The sequence below is a fragment of the Rhodamnia argentea genome, chromosome 5 (genome assembly GCF_020921035.1).
Source record: "Rhodamnia argentea isolate NSW1041297 chromosome 5, ASM2092103v1, whole genome shotgun sequence".
Lineage (NCBI taxonomy): Eukaryota > Viridiplantae > Streptophyta > Magnoliopsida > Myrtales > Myrtaceae > Rhodamnia > Rhodamnia argentea.
This window is the reverse complement of record NC_063154.1, coordinates 14534632-14554508: the sequence shown is the minus strand read 5'-3', so window position 1 is coordinate 14554508 and position 19877 is coordinate 14534632. Positions and strand designations below refer to the sequence as shown.

Genomic DNA, 19877 nt, shown 5'->3' with positions numbered 1-19877 from the left:
GGGGGGGTTTGGGGGGGTTTGTGGCTTTCTAACCCATAAAAGAAAAGAAAAAAAAAAGGAAGAAAAATAAAAATAAAAATAGATTTTTTATCTTTTAAAATTTTTGAAATATTATTAAAAATACTAGCAAGCCGCGTGTCACATAGCGATTCGATCAATAGGAATGGCAAGATGAAGTTAGAATTGACAAATTAAAAGGTTTAGCAATGGCAAATGTGAAAGTTTATATTTGATAATTTTCCCATTGTTCAAATGGAGTCCTACAATTTGTACCATAGCTTTCCATAGGTTGGAGGTTTCTTTACGGCCAATGGAAAAATGAGAAGAGAATTAGGGAAGGGCACTCTAGTTAGGGTTTTGAAACATTCTCTCTTTATATATATATATAAAAGTTCGTTTCTAGGTGAAAGATATTTCGTCGCGCACTTTTCTGGCGAAATAAGTCCATACCTGAAATTAGACCAATACTCACAGGTTCTAAGTTTTAAGAATCGGGAACCGGACCGGTCGGGTCTAATTTTTTCGCTCACCTCTAGTCCTGTCGGTTGTGGGAATCATCTTTATCTTCTAGGACTTTCCTGCATTTCTTTTCCTTCAACATTAGCCTTCCATCTTTCTTCCTCTACTACAATTTCGAGTTAAGTATAGGAATGGAGGCGGGGAAGGGTTTTGGGATGGCGGGGACGGATTTTTAGGAAAATCTCTGGGAGTCAGTCGGTGTTCGGGATCGGGTAGGATGTCTAGGAAGAACCCTTTCGGGGTGGCAGTAGAAGTTCATGATCAGTGTACATTCAGAATGTATTTCAATGTCAAACTAAACGGCGTCGTTTAAGCAGATTGGTTTACGGTGATCTTTTCTTGGTTGTTCATCGAATTCGCAAAGAAAGAAGAAGTGATGTCGAGCTTTTTAACTGAGTGAGAGTAGCTTATTAAATCCCAACTAACTGTTCATTACACTAATAGAGTTTATAATGATGTACTTACTCAATAATATGAGGAATATAAAAAGAACATGTGATAGCTTAGTAGTTATATATATAGAAATCAAGGTATTGGGTTTTCAAACTGTGAATTTCCAAACTAAATACAACTTAGTTCCTCGAATCCGCAATCTTTTTGCGACCCATTAGAGTTTTGATGGAGTACGCAAGGGTGAGCATCGATCTAGGATTGGATTGGGAACCAACTGGCTCTGGTTGGTTCTTGCGGAAATTGATCCGGTTCTTGGTTTAAAAAAATGGCAATAACCAATCTGGTTTTCAATTCCTTGCATGAAACGTGACCAAACTGGACTAATTGTCGAAGCTATTGTTGCAAAGGAAGGTGCAAGAGGGGGGGGGGGAGGGGCTCAACTAGCTAGAGCCTTGAATGGCGAGGCTAGACCTAGAGAAACTCCTGGATATACCATGCACCTATTAAAATGGGTCATAAACCAATTTCTTAATCTATATTTGATTAGCCGAGTTATTATAAGTTTTGTTATGATTAGTAAATGAGTTTTGAATGGCAATGCCAAAAAATATATGAGTGTTATTGAGTTCACAGTTCACCCAAATACAACTTACCTTTGTGACTCTTTCTTCATGCTTTATGAAAAAATAATGGATTCTTCGGACTGTTCAAAGTTCGGATAAGTCTTGTTGGGCCTGCAAGATAGACCGACTTACTCTTATCGAAAATATCAAGACGGCTTCTTCTTTTTTCTGTATTTATTAATCTCGTAAATTTCATCGATTAGTAATTGGAATAAATCTTTCTTTGGTTGCACTTGGCATTGTTATTTTTTACGTAATTAATACTTTTCATGCAATCTGTGGTCAATATAAATCATCTTTTTCACTATATTACATTTCATTCAAGTGAAATCTTAATTCCTCCATTTTTTTTCCTTGCTGGTTCACTTTTAAGTTCTAACTTTCTCTTATTTTTCATTGTGAAGGTATAAAAAATTCTTTGCAATGTTGAAAGCCAATTCTTCTTCAAGCATCTTATAGTCTAAAAAGCGATTTTATCCAAATAACATACACACATAAAAAGCTTAAAATAGGTTACTTTTTTCGGTCAGATAAATAGATTACTTAAGTAGGTACGGATTTTCATAGGCTGGATTAAATATGAAAATATTTTAGTAAGCAGGTGGGGTCGGATATGAGATACTAAATTTGTAATGTATATAAATGGGTCAATTTGGGTCAAAACGGATTAAATTAATCGGTTTGGATCAGATTATTACGACCCAACTCCAATCCGACCCGACCCACTCATTTGACCGTCATAATTTGCCATCGCGTGCTCTCTCTCTCTCTCCTGCATGATCTCTGTCTCTAACGTTTGTGTTGTGTTCCCGAACGGTGATGGCAATGGCATTAAGCATTCGCACATCACATGGAGAAGAGAGAGCGCCCAGCCCTAGCAAGCAGCAGCCAGAGTTTATTTATTTATTTATTTTAATTTCTTTGTTAATTTTTCTCTCTTTGCATCCTTCTTTCATATTCTTTTGCCTGAGTAACGAAAGCTATTCATAACTCAAAAAGTACCGAGAGTCCAATAGGCTGCATAACTTATCCAAGCTTTTAGAAAAGCATACATCCATGATAAAATCCAAAACCAAAACGCCCTGCCGGTCCAGGTCCATAGCAATTGTGAACCGATCCGGACCAATCGGATCCGATCCGATTTGATTTCAAGATCAACATGATTGGTTCCTAATTCCACGAATTAAGAGCCGGCCTCGATTGATCGGGCTTCGGAGTTCTAGGATGGGAACCGACCAATTCGGAAATCGAACCTCGCCCTTAGGACAAGGTAGCCGACTATACCTTCCCCATCCCAAATTTTTTTTTTAATTTTTAAAACTCAACTCGCTCCAATACCAATAGGGCAAATAGAAAGATGACAGAAGTGAGCAGAGTGGCAGTCCTGTAATAATATGCAAGGAGGAGGGCATTTACGAAACCCCGCCATGCAAATAAAGGAAAGCGAATTTCAACACAATCCCCGTCTCCGCTTCTTCATCCTTCGTTGCCTTTTTTCCGGAGGCGTCCCTTCCTTAGTCCTCCTCCCCTCGGCTCTCGCCATAATCCCTGTTTCGGCGCCACATGGGCTTTCTCTCTCCCCAACCACTCTCTCTCTCTCTTCTTTCTCTCTCTCCCCCGCTATATTTAATGGTCTCCTCCTTCGAAGCTCAACCTACACTGTACACGCGTCTCCCAGAAACCCCATATTCTACCAATCTTTTCCCAGATACGACGCACCAAATCGCCGAATTCCTTTGTTTTCTTTCATGGGTCTCTCTGTTTTTTAGCTTTTCTTTAATGGGTGTCTTTGACTAATCAGCTGGAACCCACCTCACTGACCATGGAGTCGCTGCGCAAGTCCTTTAAATCCTACGGCTCCAACAAGCTCGCGCGAGGCCTCTCTTCTTCTCCTTCTTCCTCCTTCTCTCGCGGACCCGCTGATTCCCACGAAGACCGCGTGCCCATCCTCGGCGAACGAACGGCCGCCTCCGACCTCGAGCTCGGCCTCGGCGGTTCGAAGGGTGACGAGAGTGACTGTTCGAGAATGCTGAGGGAACCCAGCATTGAGTTCTGGAAGGGGAACGAGGCGGAGGGTCCCGGCCGCCGCTCGCCGCAGCAGCAGGGGTCGGAGGACCCGCCGTCGCGGCTGATCGGGCGGTTCCTCCACGAGCAGCGGGCCTCCGGCGACGTGCTGCTGGACATGGACCTGGAGATGGAGGAGCTGCGCCGCGGCGGCGGCAACCGGGGAGACTTGCCTCCGGTCGCCGACTCGCCGCAGCCCCCAAGGCAGAGCCAGGACGGCCCGAGAGTGTCCTTCCAGCAGCACGTCTCGACAGGGGCTGGGCCAGGTACGCCGCAGAGGCGGCACAGGGGCTCGCCGAGCCACGGCAACAGGGAAGACGAGGTTGTGAAATGCACGTCGAGCGCGTCTTTCGAGCGGAAATCAAGCCTGCTCCGCGCGAAAACCACCCGGTCAAGGCTGATGGACCCGCCGGAGGTGCCCGACCGCAGATCGGGCGGCCGGGTTCCACGGTCGGGCCAACTGCGGTCCGGAATGTTGGGGAGGGCAGGGGATGAGGAGGAGGACGACCTGTTCTTGGAAGAAGACCTGCCGGAGGAGTTCAAGAAGGCCCAGTTCGGTGTCCTGACTCTGTTACAGTGGGTGAGTTTGGTCTTGATCATTGGTGCGCTAGTTTGTACTCTTGCAATTCCTTTATTGAAGCGTAGAGATTTGTGGAAGCTCAAACTGTGGAAGTGGGATGCCATGGTCTTGGTCTTGATTTGTGGGAGGTTGGTCTCTGGATGGATGATTCGATTAGTCGTGTTCTTCATCGAGCAGAACTTTCTGCTGCGAAAACGGGTTTTGTATTTCGTCTACGGCCTTCGAAAGGCGGTACAGAACTGCCTGTGGTTGGGGCTGGTCTTGATTGCTTGGCATGCTCTGTTCGACAAGAAGGTCGAGAGGGAGACGAACAGCCACAACTTGAAGTATGTCACCAAGGTGCTGGTCTGCTTCTTGGTGGGGACTCTGCTGTGGTTGGTCAAGACGCTGATCATCAAGGTGCTGGCGTCGTCGTTCCACGTGAGCACCTATTTCGACCGGATCCAAGAGTCCCTGTTCAATCAGTACGTGATCGAGACATTGTCGGGTCTGCCGGTAATTGAAATTCAGAGGACGGAGGAAGAGGAGCAGAGCATTGTGGCCGAGCTTCAGACTTTACAGAAAGCGGGCGCGAAAGTGCCCCCGGATCTAAGGGCAGCGGCGCTTCCAACAAAAAGTGGGACGGCAGTCGGGAGCGGAGGGCTTCAGACTAGTCCCCAGGTGAAGAACATCAAGCTCTCTCGAGGACTGTCGGGAAAGAGCGAGGGAGGGATCACAATAGATCACTTGCACAAGCTGAATCCCAAGAACGTGTCCGCCTGGAATATGAAAAGATTGATTAATACCGTGCGGCACGGATTTCACTCGACTTTGGATGAACGGATACAGGATTCAACTCATGAGGATGAGTCGGCAACAATGATCAGGAGTGAAAACGAAGCCAAAGCTGCGGCTAGGAAGATCTTTCGCAATGTGGCGAAGCATAATTCAAAGTAAGAGCATAGTCCTTCACTTGGATCTTTTGAGTTTGTGACATAATCCTTGGATGAGGCAATTGCTTCCCCGTTGGATCTCTTTCCGATTAGCTGGCACACTACATTCGGTCAGTATTATCCGGTTTTATGATGGAGAGTGTCCAATTCAGGTTATGATTTTCTTGTTGCTAGGTTTATCTACTTGGAAGATCTGATGCGGTTCATGAGGGACGATGAAGCCTTGAAGACGATGAGTCTCTTTGAAGGAGCCGATGAATCCAAGAAAATCAGCAAGTCGTGCCTGAAGAACTGGCTGGTGAGTGGAATTCTGTCAAGTTGGGTCCTTGGACATGCTTGTTTAAACTTTTCCAGTCTGCAATGCCAATCAAATTGACCAAATTGTTTTAGGTCAATGCTTTCAGAGAGAGGAGAGCCCTCGCCTTGACCCTAAACGACACGAAAACTGCGGTCAACAAGCTGCATCGGGTGGTCAATGTCATAGTCGGAATCGTCATATTGATCATCTGGCTTCTCATCCTGGGGATAGCAACAACCAAGTTCCTGCTCTTTCTCAGTTCGCAGCTCGTCCTCGTTGCATTTGTTTTCGGGAACACCTGCAAGACTGTATTCGAGGCGATCATCTTCTTGTTCGTGATGCACCCCTATGATGTGGGCGATAGGTGTGAGATCGATGGAGTCCAGGTAGATACCGACATCACATGTCGGCCGTCTTTTCTCTGCTCTATCTGCTTTCGTTTGTACCTACTTCATGGCTCACTCATATGCTGCATCATCCTATTAGATGGTTGTGGAAGAGATGAACATCTTGACGACCGTGTTTCTGAGGTATGACAATCAAAAGATCATATACCCAAACAGCACTCTTTCTACGAAGGCCATCGGCAACTATTACCGGAGCCCTGACATGGGAGACGCGGTCGAATTCTGTGTGCACATATCTACTCCTGCAGAGAAGATTGCTGCCATGAAGCACAAGATAACCAGGCAAGTGAAAACATCTCGATACATTCTGCAGTTTCTCGAATTTTGTTAAGCTTTCTGTGTCTGTTGATGCATCTTTTCCAAGGAATGATTGCTGCCGTAGATGACTATCCGGCAAAGCAGAGAACTGTAATGTCTCTCTAATCAATCTGCGATAAGAACTAGGATTAATCGCAGGTTCGGGTTTTAGAGAATAGGTAGATAACCATGTTAAAATTCGGGGCTTGCTCCCTTGATTATCGCCAGTCTGTTTCTGTTCTCTCTGCATCGACAAATCGATAAAGCAAGAAATAATCTGGAATGCTTCTTTTTTGTTCTACCGATTGCAGTTACATCGACGGCAAGAAAGAGCACTGGTATTCCACGCCTATGATCATCATGAAGGATATCGAAGAGCTGAACAAGGTGAGGATCGCCGTGTGGCTGTGCCACAAGATGAACCACCAGAACATGGGGGAGAAGTTCGCGAGGCGAGCCCTCTTGATCGAGGAGATGGTCAAGATGTTCCGAGAGCTCGACATCCAATACCGCTTGCTACCGCTCGACATCAATGTCCGGGCAATGCCTGCTCAGAGCTCTGCGCGGGTTCCTCCTGGATGGGCAAATGGTGCCTGAGTCTCTCAAACCCTTCGGACAAAGAGCTGCATTCACCCACAGAAGATTGGCAGCTCGTGTTCCACGGCAGCAGTGCAATGCGGACCGTATAGCGGACTCTGGCAAACCACTACTCCTTCGACTCTGAGGTTTTCCTAGCTCATTGGACATATTAATTCCAGTACAGCGAAAATTTGGTTTCTCCGGTTTTTTCCCGGCACCCTTAGGCTCTCTTCCGGGGATTTCGGAACTCTTTTCTTATCTTAATCTGAGGCAAACTTGTCATTAGAGAATGGGTCCTGTCCTATAGAAGGTACTTACAACATGTTATACCCAAGAGAGAGTTCTCAGAACGTAGTTCATATATCTGTCGGTAGTCTTACTGTTACTTTTCAGCTATCCTAGTTTTAAACTGTGCCCCACTCTAGCACATTTATCCCGGCCTTCTCTCTCCTGCTCCCCACCACCGCCAACCTCGAATCCGGTCCAGATCGAGGTTGGACCGGTCGCACTTACGGGAGACCTACGTGGCTGCGGCCAGCCCCGTGAGATTGAGCCGGCGGCTCCCGCGAGGTCAAGATCGCTCCCGTGAGTCCGTGGTCATTGGCGGTGAGGGGAAGAGGAGATGCAAATTGTACGTCCTAAAACGAACTTTGTAATTTGCTGGCAACATCCTGATGGCCTACTTATTGTGGAAAAAGAAGCGAGAAAGGAAAAATGAATTATGAGTCGTTAGAAAGGAGGATAAAGCGAATTATCCAGTCAGTCCTCCATTTTTTTCAAATGAACAATTTGAAAATCTATTGATTCTAACAACTCGTTGCAGAATTGATCGTTCGGACCTTTCAATTCGTAGATATGAATCTCAAACATTCACGAAACTTACAAAGAAAAAAGGAAGTGCGTTAGACCAAAAAGGAAGAAACTTGAATAAAAAGAGAAGTAACATGAACAAAACGAAACGAAGTGACTTAGACAAAGTAGAAACTGCGGCAGTTAAGAAGTTGCATCTTTCCAAATAGGAACTGGCCAATCTATAAATATACCATGAAGTTACAAAAGTTGTACCTGTGAACCAATCACTTGAGGCGAAATAGGCACAAGGAAAGAGCAATAGACTAGACCAACCTACAAAAACGAAACGGTCTTCAGTCCTAATCTATTGTACGGTGTTAATTCAATTTTAAATTTTTAAATTTTGTCAATTTAACTCCAAATCTTTACGTCAAATTTCAATGTAGTCATTTTGATCAATTTATATTTGTGTAAATTGACTGTGGTTATATTGTATAGAGATCATTAATAGAATATCGATCATTGTAACAGAGGATGATACTTTAATTTCCTCGTAACTTAAAATAGCTCGCAACTAAAAAAGTATAACTTGGCCATGATACTTATAAACAAGTTGTTGTATATCGCACTAAGGGCCCGTTTGCTTCGCGAAAAATTCATATTTTGTAAATATTTTTCTAACAATTATTGTTTGTATCTCTTACAAATGAACGAAAAATATTATCATCGTTCGCGAACACAATTAGAGACAATCACGTATCACCTACATAAATTATTACTCAGTTCACAGACTAATTATTTGAAGTATTACATAGAGCAAACTAGGGTCGTTACTAATCAATATGATTAACAATAATTATCTCTCTTTCTTACCGATCATTTCAATTCAAGGGGAACGATCGAATGCCATAATTAGGCCTGTTTATTTTGCGAAAAAAATTCCAAAAAAAATCATTGCTTGTATAATCAGCCAATAAATAATGTTTTCATTATCGACAACAATTTATGTCTAAACAATTTCGTGAACAATGAAAATATTTTTCTTTTATTTATTTTCGTAAATAATTTAAGCTATCGTTTTCTTTTTGTAAATTATGTTTTAAATCATTTATTTTTTTGCAAAAAAAAAAACGCAACCTTAGCTCTTAATCCGCTAAGGGAATTGGCATCGGATGAAAAGATTTAATCTGTGTGCATTTTAGGTTTTGGTATGGATGACCATGGTTTATATGGTACATTTTATTTAGCCAAGTCAGAGCATTGCATGTGAGGTTCAGAGGATCTTATACATTATATGAAATCTGACGAGATAGATACCTCTAACAAATACATATTGGAAATCTTATTAAAACCGTGTGTAGAATTTCTAAGGATATAGATTTGATCTATATACAGAAAAAAAAATCTGATTGTTATTACGCCAAGGAAAAATTACCCAATTATTTCTGTACCTATACAGATGTCAATTTAATATTAAACTTTTTAAATTTTGCTAATTTGGACCTAACCCTTCATGCAAGATTTCAGTATGGTCCTTCTTGCCAATTTTTGGCGAAAATTGTTAACACATGACTAGATTTTCAACCAAAATTGGCCACTAAAACTATATTGGAATTTCACGCAAAGATTTAGGACTAAATTGGAGAAATTATAAAATTTATGATTAAATTAGCATCCATAAATTGAGGGCTGAATGGACAATTTCCCTATTACACTTATATTTTCGCTTCAATGAAGCCTTAGGGCCAATAATGAAAATTAAACATTTAGAGGGGTGGGTGGCCGAACTCGACTCTCATTAAGTAGTTCTTATAGATCAAAATTAGAAGTTTGTCTGATGTACTGTGGTGATCTACAAAGTGAGGATTTCAAGAATGGAATCGACCGGAGTGGAAGGTTGAGGAGATCATTCAAAGGAAATGAATGTGCCAAAGAGTGAGCCTACGTAGAACAAGGAAAACTATCTAATTAGTCCTAAACCTATTTTACATATCTCAAATTCAGTCATAAACATTTCAATTTTGTCAAATTAAGTTGTAGACATTTGTGCGAAATTCCAATGTAGTCATTATGATCAATTTTTTGCAGGAAATTGTTGACGGCAATGACAAGACCACCATCTCGACAATTTCAAGCAAAAATTGATTGGAATGACTATATTGAAATTTCGGGCAAAATGTCTAGAACTTAATTTGGCAAAATTGAGGTTTGTGACTAAGTTGGTTACAATAGGTTTGAGATTGATTCAACAAATTCTCCATCCTAATGTTAAAAAATGCAGGACATAATTTAGGACCACAAAGACAATTCAAAAGAAAGCTAACCACCACCAAATTGATCTCGTGCAATCGACCCATAACTCCTGATAAATTACCAAATAGGAATTTTGGAACTGTTAGAGATATCATTAGGTGTCATAATCTTTCTTGATTGATTCTAATTGATCGTATTTGATATTGTAATATTTTCACCTGGACGTTTTTAATTGCTCTATTTTTTTTTTTCGAGAACGGACGGATCTTTCATTAATACACATTCAAACAATTACGAATTAAAGCTTTGAATGCAATGACATATCTAACTATAAATTTGTTATATTACCTATTTCCTTTATAAACTTTTTCTTCACATTCGAAATTGTCCATGAAGAAGAAGAAAAACAAAGAAGAGAAAAAGCGAAGAATAAGAAGAAGCGTTCCGTCCGTCGTGTTAATTTCTTTCTTTTAGTCATTGTCTAATTCCCAAACCAATGTTTTATACGAAATTAGAATAAGGAGCTTTGATTTCGAATGGAATGAGCATTCCGTTAGATAATTATGTTATATTTTAATTACTACTCAATAAAATAGGTTACTATAGTCGGTATAGGATTATATTCAACAAGAACATTAGATTGAATAGTTGACATTTTTTAAATTCCTTATTCCTTATACTGTCATATATTTATGTTAGCACAGTGTCTTGTAACCAAAGGTATTAGGAGGACAAGTCGTTTACAAGACATTGTGCAAAGCACGTGTCCTAATAGGAAGCCAAAGCTTCTCCTCTATGACTGTAGGCGCCGGAGGCTACTGTCTACGGGAGGCTACTATACGCTACATTCCTTAGCTAGATACCCCTAAGTTCTCTCTTAATATTTTTTACCTTTCTACCCAGCGGTGGGCAGTCGAAGCCGACCTAAAGGCTACATTCCTTAGCCAGATACCCCTAAGTTCTCTCTTAATATTTTTTTTCCCCCTGGATAGAAGAAATACGAAGAGAACTTAGGGGGAGGTCCATCCACCGTACTAGAGAGTTATTTCCATTGTCTCCCCTTGACCCTTTTAAGGACCTGCTTAGGTCCATCGATCATACCTTGTGACTTTGATGATAATAACAAAATAATAATAACAAAAATAGCAACAATAATAACAATTAGGGGTGTGCAAAAGGAATCACCCGAATAAAGAATTGCTTGGACTTGATCGAATCGACAGGTTTTGGGCGGTTCCCATATGGTGCTGATTCGGTTCTCAATTCCCTGATTCCAAGGATGGAACTGCCCTCTGGACCCAACCGATTACTCTCTTTTTTTTTCTTTAATGTTTTTAATAATTGATTAATATTTTTTGATAAATTATAGAGACGAACAAAATAATAATCTAAGTTTTATATATATATATGACCAAAACGGAGAATATCTCCGTCACATTCCACTCGCCAGTTGAGCTGACTCTTGGTTGCAGATGACCAGCACAAGCTCGACTTTGTCGTCTTGCTTCGACAGCAGATATGAGAATCTGTTGGAGGAAGCTCAGCGTCTTGCACAGACCCACGTTCTCGCCGTGGAGACGGCCTCGGCATCGACTCCATCGTCTCCAGTTTGCGACCCACCAATTCCCAACCGGAGACTCGCGACAAGCTCGCGGCTTTGCCTCGGCGAGGGAAGGCAATGCTTCTCCTCGCACCCCGGATTTGTTCGCACTGAACAAGCAGATCTCGCATCTCGTCAGAGCGGGCCGTCTCGGCGAAGCCAGAGCGGTTTTCGACAGTGCCGAGTGCCGGAACACCGTGACGTGGAACGCCATGATCACGGGCTACGTGAAGAGTGGGGAGATGACGAAGGCGCGGGGGCTGTTCGACGGAATGCCCGAGAGAGACGTCACGTCGTGGAATTTGATGGTTTCGGGTTACGTCTCGTGTCGCGGGACTGGGTTCATTGAGGAAGGGAGAAAGCTGTTTGAGCAAATGCCCGAGAGAGATTGCATTTCGTGGAACACGATGATTAGTGGGTACGCGAAGGCTGGGAGGATGGATGAGGCGTTGTGGCTATTTAACTGTATGCCTGAGAGAAATGTTATTTCTTGGAATGCGATGGTAACTGGGTTTCTGAGGAACGGTAATGTGGAACGTGCAGTTGAGTTTTTCAAGGAGATGCCTGAGCGGGATTCAGCTTCTCTAAGTGGCCTTGTGGCGGGTCTTATTCATATTGATAAACTAGATGAAGCTGCTAGCATATTTCTTGAACTAGGGAATCCGTATGGTGGGGAAGATATAGTCAATGCTTATAACACGCTGATTGCTGGGTTCGGCCAAAGAGGACGCATTGAAGATGCTCGTTATCTTTTTGACCTGATCCCATTTAGTAATGATGGAAGGAAGGGTGGTGCTGGGGAGTTTGTGAGAAATGTGGTATCATGGAATACCATGATCATGTCCTACGTTAAAGTAGGAAATACTATTGCTGCTAGGGAACTCTTTGATCAAATGAAAGAACGTGATACGTTTTCTTGGAATACCATGATTAGTGGTTACGTACACATGTCTAACATGGAAGAGGCGTCCAAACTTTTTCAAGATATGCCTACCCGTGATACTTTTACATGGAATACGATGATCTCAGGATACGCCGAAACTGGAAACCTTGAACTTGCGAGGGATTTATTTGAGAAGATGCCTCAAAAGAACTTGGTCACTTGGAATTCTGTGATAGCAGGATATGAGAAAAATGAGGAATATAAAGGAGCGCTTGGACTCTTCATTCAGATGCTGACCAATGGGGAGAAACCAGATCGACATACTTTATCTTCCATTCTAGCCGTAGCCACTGGTCTTGTTGATCTTTCCCTAGGTTTGCAGATCCACCAGCTGCTCACCAAAATAGCTAACCCAGATGTGCCTCTAAACAATTCCCTCATCACTATGTACTCAAGATGTGGGGCAATTGCCGAGGCTCAGACTATCTTTGACGAGGTGAAGTTACGGAAGAATGTGATCACTTGGAATGCGATGATTGGAGGATACGCATCTCATGGGTTTGCTGCAGAGGCTCTTGAACTTTTTAAGTTGATGAAGAGATTTGAAGTTAGGCCTACTTATATAACCTTTATTTCTGTTATGAGTGCTTGTGCTCATGTTGGGTTAGTAGAAGAAGGCCGGAGGCATTTTCTGTCGATGGTTACGGAATATGGTATAGCACCAATGGTTGAACACTTTGCATCACTTGTGGACATATTGGGCCGGCATGGGCTGCTTAGCGAGGCCTTCAATATAATAAAGGGCATGCCAATGAAGCCAGATAAGGCTGTTTGGGGTGCTTTACTTGGTGCTTGTAGGGTGCATGACAATGTAGAGTTGGCTCAAGTCGCAGCTGAAGCATTGATGCTACTTGAGCCAGAAAGCTCAGCACCATACATCTTGCTATACAACATGTATGCAGATGCCGGACGCTGGGATGATGCAAACAAAGTGCGAATGATAATGGAGAGCAATGCTATTAAGAAGCATAAGGGGTATAGTCGAGTGGAATCCCCGCAATAGCTGTTGTTTTGTATACTGACCTTCGGTTTACTCCCTGCATCGACCTTCTTTTGCTTATGAAGTCAGGAGGAGTTAGATAGCTAATAGATCTACTTGTCCTATACAACAGGGTGAAAGAAACTAGAAAACTGGAGGATAGACCTCTCATCTAGTTGATTTAATTGTGATCCTGTAGAGAGGATGATGACTCTCGTTTGCATGGTGAAGCATTTGCTAACATCCCAAAAGAATGAGGGAATAAAAGTTTGGAAAGTGAGAACTAGATTTAGAGGAGTCACTTTCAACAGATTTTTCTATTGCCCAGATCTTGCGATTCTCGGCTCTGTCATAGTAAGATGGGGAAAACTCTATAGGTAGCTATAATACCTAAGTTTCTGGCCTATTACAAATGAAACTCGATGACTCCAACAATTTATCCGTATGATCGAATAGGAGCAGAATTCAATCTAGACTTTTAATTGGCATGCTCAACTTTCCTATGAAGCATACATGCTAATGCATTACCGCTTCGTCAAATTGAACGCATGAAGAGCAATGACATGTTCTGCGTGGGATGTTTACCTGCATGGTCCATGTACGTTGGCCAACATGGCCTTTACTCAAGATCCATTGACAAGAGGAGATGATACATGCTGGTGCCAGGAAAAGCCTTGGTATTCTGCAACTAGATAGCTTGGCAAGCGCACAGATATTTAACGCTTTAACAGGTAACCTGATTTTGGCTACTTTACTCTACATTACTGCATCATCTGGAAAGATGTGTCCTCTTATTGAGCTCTGGAAGGTCATCTATTGATTTCTTTGTATTGGCAGTAGAGATCGTATATTGGCTCTCTTTACCGTTCACTTTTTCCCACGGGCATTCTCTCTATTCTTGGGAACTTGTCTCTTGAAATTTACTCTGTGATGTTTCTCTTTCAGCAACTTCAGTGAAGAAAGGAGGAAGAGGAAGAACAAGAAAAAGGTTAGCAATTTTGTTAAGGCCGTAAGGCGACTTATATTGTTTTGAGGCCTAAAGCAGTTTATTCACTTATTCACTCAAGGATTCGAGGGGCTTCTACTTGCATGCTTGGGCTTTGACTTATAAACTGCGGTTGGACTATGGTTTGCTTTATAGCAATAACATCTTCAGGGTCTCTATTTATTTCCATAAATTCCAAATGAAATTTGATGAATCAACAGTAATGGCAATGGTCACTGGTAGGTTGACGGGTGACAATGAGTCGCTAATTACTACCATCGATTGAAACAGCAATGACGAGTGACTGACTACTGATTGTAGCAATCACAGACACCCGGGGCAACCAGTGACTAATGATGGGTGATGACAGTTACTGGGGACCAGAGGCGTTGGCGGCTAGCAATTGGCAGCATTGATTGGTGGCTTGCCAACCCGGACAACCAGTCAGTAATGGGGTGGTTGATGGAAGGTTTTGAGATGGAATGATAAGTTCGGCGAGGTTCAAGAAAGGACTTTTGCTTTTCAAATGGTAAGCCGTTTACCAGAATTTAACTATTCATCTTCCATTTTCCACTGACCATGATAAGAAATTGTCGTATCCTCTATTGAGAGGAACTTTCCGTTGTGTAGAAGGGTATTGTATTTCGTCTACGGTCTGAGGGAAGTGGTACAGAATTTTTTGTGGTCAAGGCTTGTTTGAATTGCTTGGCATGCTTGGTTTAATAAGGAAGTAGAGGTAAGAGCTTGAAGTATGTTACTGGAAGTTTGGGTGTTTTTTGGCAGGGACTTTGTTGTGGTTGATCAAGATGCTGATAATCAAGGTGCTAGCATTGTCATTCCACGAGGGCACCTATTTCTTCAGGATTCAGTAATCATTGTTTAACCAATATGTGATTGTGACGTTATCGGGTTGAACTTCCATGGAAATACTGAGGACAGAGGGAGGGGAGGATATAATTGTAGCTAAGCTTCAAAAATTGGAGGACGCAAGCGGAACCGTTCTGTCAAATCTTGGGGTACGTTTGCAAAGAGTGATGAGGGGGATAACAGTAGATCGCTTGCACAAGCTGAACACTAAGAATGTGGCAATGCCTGCCTGGAATATGAAAAGATTAATCAGCATTGTGCAAGCATGGATTTGATTCGATATTGGACAAGCGGAATCAAGATTCTAAGCAAGAATGAGTCGAACACCATGATCGGGAGTGAAACCCAAACCAGAACTGCAGTTTCCTGGAAATGAGGCTAAGCATGGTCCAAAGCAAGGTAGATTTCTTTTCATTTTCTTCGATGCATCTGTTGAGTTTCAGTGAATCTGCAATTGTTAAGTTTGGGCATGTTTGATAGCCCGATTTTGGAAATTCGGTACTTAATGAGATTAACCTTGTTTGATAGCATTGACTTAAAAGACCAATTAAGTCAACAATTCAATTGATCCGCTAAGAAAAGATGTACTTAATTCAATCAAACATAAAAAAAAATGTAAAAATTTCAGATAAGGGCCTGAAGTGCTATTATTTTCTCAAATAAGGACTTGAAGTGATATTATTTTAAATAAGAGTCCAAAATGTCCTTATTATCTCAAACAAGGGACTTAAGTAGCCATGACTATTTCAAATAAGAGCCTAATCTCGGACCAAATATTCCAACCGATCAAGGGCATTTTCGTCAAAATAAAAATTTAATCGAATTTTTAGTTAAATTAAATTTAAAAAAATAAAAATAAAAGACCCACATTGAGGACCTTGCCAGCCTTTGCTGTTGCCCCATTGGCGGTGGGGCGGCGACTGCAGCCCTCCCTCCTGCTTGTGTTTGCTATCATTTTTTTTTTTGTTCACTTTTAGTTTTTTATTTTTTTAAAAGGAAAAAATAAAGAAAAAATTAAAACCGATGAGTCGAGGCTTTTTTGAGACCGATAAGGCCATTTCGGGTTTTTATTTGAAATAATGTTTATTTCAAGTCATTATTTAAAATAGAGGATATTTTATGCCCTTATTTGAAATAAGGTCAACGTTAGACCCTTATTTGAAAAAAAGAAGCCACTTTGGGCCTTTTTTTCAAAATTTTCCCTAAAAATAATTTATAGCAATTAAAAGCTATCAGTCAAGATCGTTACCTTGTCTTGTATGAAACCTTGCCAACAATTCGGCAAATTTCAGTGGATTAGGAGGCTTACAAATATAGACTTAAGACTTTGGAAGAGTATTTGAAAGAGCAAAAACAGAGAGCTCATGCTTTTTATAGTTGACTAGTGATAAAACCAATGGAGAATTGCACGTGATTTTTTCAGCCTTTGTTTTTCCTAAGATTAATAAATTAGTATCATGAATAACCTTTCAATAAGTTTCCAAAATAATATAGATGAGCGCATGATTCGCATTTTTTTTCCTTCTGTTTTTGTCCAAAAAATATTTGGTATTTTGCAATAATCGATCATTTTTAAATATTGCCGAGATGAGTGGATATGCATTGAGCATATTGTCTTCTAATCTTTCGAAACAAAAAGTACGCAAATGCATAAGGCATCTTTAAAAAAAATTCGAGACATCACTTGTTTAAATTGATAATTAAGGGAACTGAATGTTGCTAATGACTCACTTTTCTTGAGATATATGACCATTATCTTGTATTATAATTTTGGAAATTTATAGATGACTTGACAGACATCGCCAGATTAAGATAGGATTGTTGAAAACAATTTGGGGCACGAATCCCAGTTACTATGAAACTCACTTTATTCATATCACATCAAGAAATCGACACTAAGTGCACATTAGATAAAAGTTAAACTAAATATAAGTAGATAAACATTTGTTCCACAAGCACGATTAATGCAAACTCAAATATGCTAATATCATGTCGAGGTCAAGTTGTATTCTCATATAGTGTACCTCAAATATAATTTCTCGGGTTAATGAATGTCATGTGCATGAAAATTTATAATCCTTGGACGTATCCGTACGATGAGGAAAGGAGTATGGAAAAAAGGATTGTTAAAAATAGTTTGATTGTTGAAATGAGAAAAAAATGGCACAAATGGTCAATGAACTTTGGCTGAACATGTAATGTGATCCATGAACTTTTAATTTATTCACTATGGTCATTGAACTTTTGGTACATACTCAATTTAGTCACTTCACTTTATGAAAGTGTACAATGTTGTCCCTCAACTTGAATTGATGAAAGGACAATATTGAACATTTTTATATAGTTCACGGTTTAAATTATATATGTACCAAAAGTCCAATGATTACATTAAATATATTATATATTCCGGGACTACATTGCACATTGGATTAAAATTTGGGGACTGTTTGTGTTTTTTTTTTTTTTTTGGTAAGTTAAGTATGTATAACTTTTCAAAGCACTAGGTAACAAGAGTAGCCGAACACAAAAACCTTGACCCAATTAGGACACAAGAATTGTCCTAGGGGGTCAAATGTTAGCGGCGCAAAAGACATGGGCAAGAGGGAAGATCCCGGAGGCCAACAAGCGGCCTAACCATGTGGTGCTAACAAGAAGACCGCTAACCAAAAGCACCGTCGAAGAGTCTACAAACTATACGGCAAACCCAAAAAGGGTAAATCGCTAAACGACCTAAGGCAGCCTCAAAGAGGCGGGGAGAGACCCCAACTACTTTGTAACCGACGATTCCAAGGGTATCGTTGATTTCCAAGAGAAAGGCTTTGTCCTTGACCACCTTAATGAGGTGTTTAATCATTTCCGGTACAAAAGGGCCTTCTCAAATAAGATGTCATTCCGCTTGGTCCATATAAGGTGACAAAGCGCACCATGGGAGAATCGGCAAGTCGGGAGAAAAGACCGGCCACCTATGTACGTCATGGCCCAACGGATGTGTTCTTGCCAAGGACGGTTCCTCCATGTTAACGACATTTGGCTGCCCAAAACAAGGCCAAGCTACGTAGAGCACCCAAAGAATAGATGATCCACGGAATCCGGTCTCCTTCGCGAAGGCACAAGTCCCATCGTGATCCCGCGGTTTTGGATTAGTAAAGTCGGTAGGTATGCGGTTGAGAGTGACTAACCACATGAGAAAGGCGTGACGCGAGTAATGTCCGGTCCCACACAAAGAGTGCCAAGGAGCCCTTTGGACTGATGAAGTCCCAGGACGCCACCAGAAAGTACCGACGGGTGGGCTTGCCGGTGAGTATGTCATCTCCATTGTCATTGAAAGAAGGTGCCGCTCCGCCCACCCCAAAATGGTATTCGTGAGTCCACGGTGGCCAATCCGAGTCATAAAAGGAGCGCCTGTGGCTTCATGCGGTATCCTGGAACGGTAGATATCCCTACTAGAAAAGAGCCTGAAGAGGGGGCCTTTGTCGTGCCACCAATCGTACCAGAAAGCCGTCGTACGTCCATTTCTTAACTTCCATCGGAATTGTGAAGAGAAATCCACGCGGAGGTCGAGTATCTTCTTCCATGTCCATGATGGGGACTGTTTGTGTTACTATCCATTGAAATAAAGAATGGGATTAGTGAAGATGAGTGTACCATTGAAATGTTATATCCTTCTTCATGTGAGGTTAAATTTTTGTCTACCTACCAATTTTAGTGTATTGAGATTTGCACGACAAAGTCTCGGAAAAAGTTCTGACTGAATGGCGATCGAAAGCTTGTTCGACGAAATTGTAGAACTCGATAGGGATGCGAAAAAGGAACTGCTCAGATTTGACGAACCAACTGATTCTAGACGGTTTTCGAGGGCACCAATCCAGTTCCCAATTCCATAAAATTGGAATGGGTGAATTTCGAGTATACATGGATGTTGAGTCAATCTGTTGACTTGTTGATCATGAAAAGTTGCATATCCTTTTAAGATAGTTTGTGGCCACCGGTTCCTTTGATCCACCCAAAACCGGATTGGACCGGTCGGTTTGGTCCAGTTCCAAGACTAGATAGGCCAATTTTGGGTTCTAAAACTTAAAAACTAGCCTCTCCGGTCCGATTCCTAGGGTGAGAATCGGCTCACCCAGGAGCCGCTCACTCTTGGAACTCGATGCATAAAGGAAACAAAGGCTCGAGTCTCCAAGGTCTACAGTGACCATGGTTCTCGAGTTCGATGCCCATGGTGAGCGAAATCATAAAAGAGAAAAGAGAAGCTTATAAACTAATCGAGAAGGTACAAATCACCAGGGATGACTTTGAACGAGTTCTTTTAACTTTATGACGATTTCGATATATGAATCTTTCGTTCGTTCATTTTCTAACTTCCATGTACTTTAAAAAACATTCAATAGATGTACCAGGCAACAAGGAAGAAAGAAAAATCAATCAGCGTCCTAAAATGTGGTTAATTACGCCTCGCATGACATAACTATCTATCCACAACATATAATTCGCCATTTGTCACCACTCAATTACATGCTTTGATAATTGGGATATCGACATGTTAGTTGATATATTTTTTTAATTTGGTCAATATTGTTTGTGTAATATACAAATGGAAATGTGGTTAATGTGATAATTTTTACCCTTGGGCCAAATACACAAATGAAAATGTTGACGTGGACTATCGCATTAGTACCATGTCACTACTAATGAGATAAATTAGATGCAACCGATTTTTTTTTTTTTTTTGGCTACGGTGGCACTAGGCTAAGTAGCATCGACAC

General features: G+C 41.5%; 2 protein-coding genes across 2 annotated transcripts; both read left to right on the top strand.

The window, feature by feature from the left end:
- The first annotated feature begins 3078 nt into the window (after positions 1-3078).
- On the top strand, positions 3079-6978 carry LOC115726100 (mechanosensitive ion channel protein 6-like). The gene is made up of 5 exons (XM_030655823.2): positions 3079-5111; positions 5286-5409; positions 5502-5795; positions 5896-6098; positions 6425-6978. Exons 1-5 carry the CDS (start codon positions 3358-3360, stop codon positions 6708-6710), a joined length of 2661 nt encoding a protein of 886 aa, XP_030511683.2. The 5' UTR covers positions 3079-3357; the 3' UTR covers positions 6711-6978.
- Positions 6979-11190: 4212 nt separating this feature from the next.
- Positions 11191-15257, top strand: LOC115726101 (pentatricopeptide repeat-containing protein At1g62260, mitochondrial). Its single transcript, XM_048279343.1, is given in 5 exon segments — positions 11191-11374; positions 11376-13990; positions 14205-14247; positions 14416-14773; positions 15028-15257. Coding segments are annotated over 2 exon segments (2073 nt in total). The 5' UTR covers positions 11191-11209; the 3' UTR covers positions 13284-13990; positions 14205-14247; positions 14416-14773; positions 15028-15257.
- Positions 15258-19877: the final 4620 nt, after the last annotated feature.

Bases quoted from the DNA above. Each gene is read 5' to 3' on its own strand.
- LOC115726100 (XM_030655823.2), top strand. From the start codon at position 3,358: ATGGAGTCGCTGCGCAAGTCCTTTAAATCCTACGGCTCCAACAAGCTC. The intron at 5,112-5,285 runs GTAAGAGCATAG...TCTTGTTGCTAG, and splicing joins GTGGCGAAGCATAATTCAAA to GTTTATCTACTTGGAAGATC. The intron at 5,410-5,501 runs GTGAGTGGAATT...AAATTGTTTTAG, and splicing joins CGTGCCTGAAGAACTGGCTG to GTCAATGCTTTCAGAGAGAG.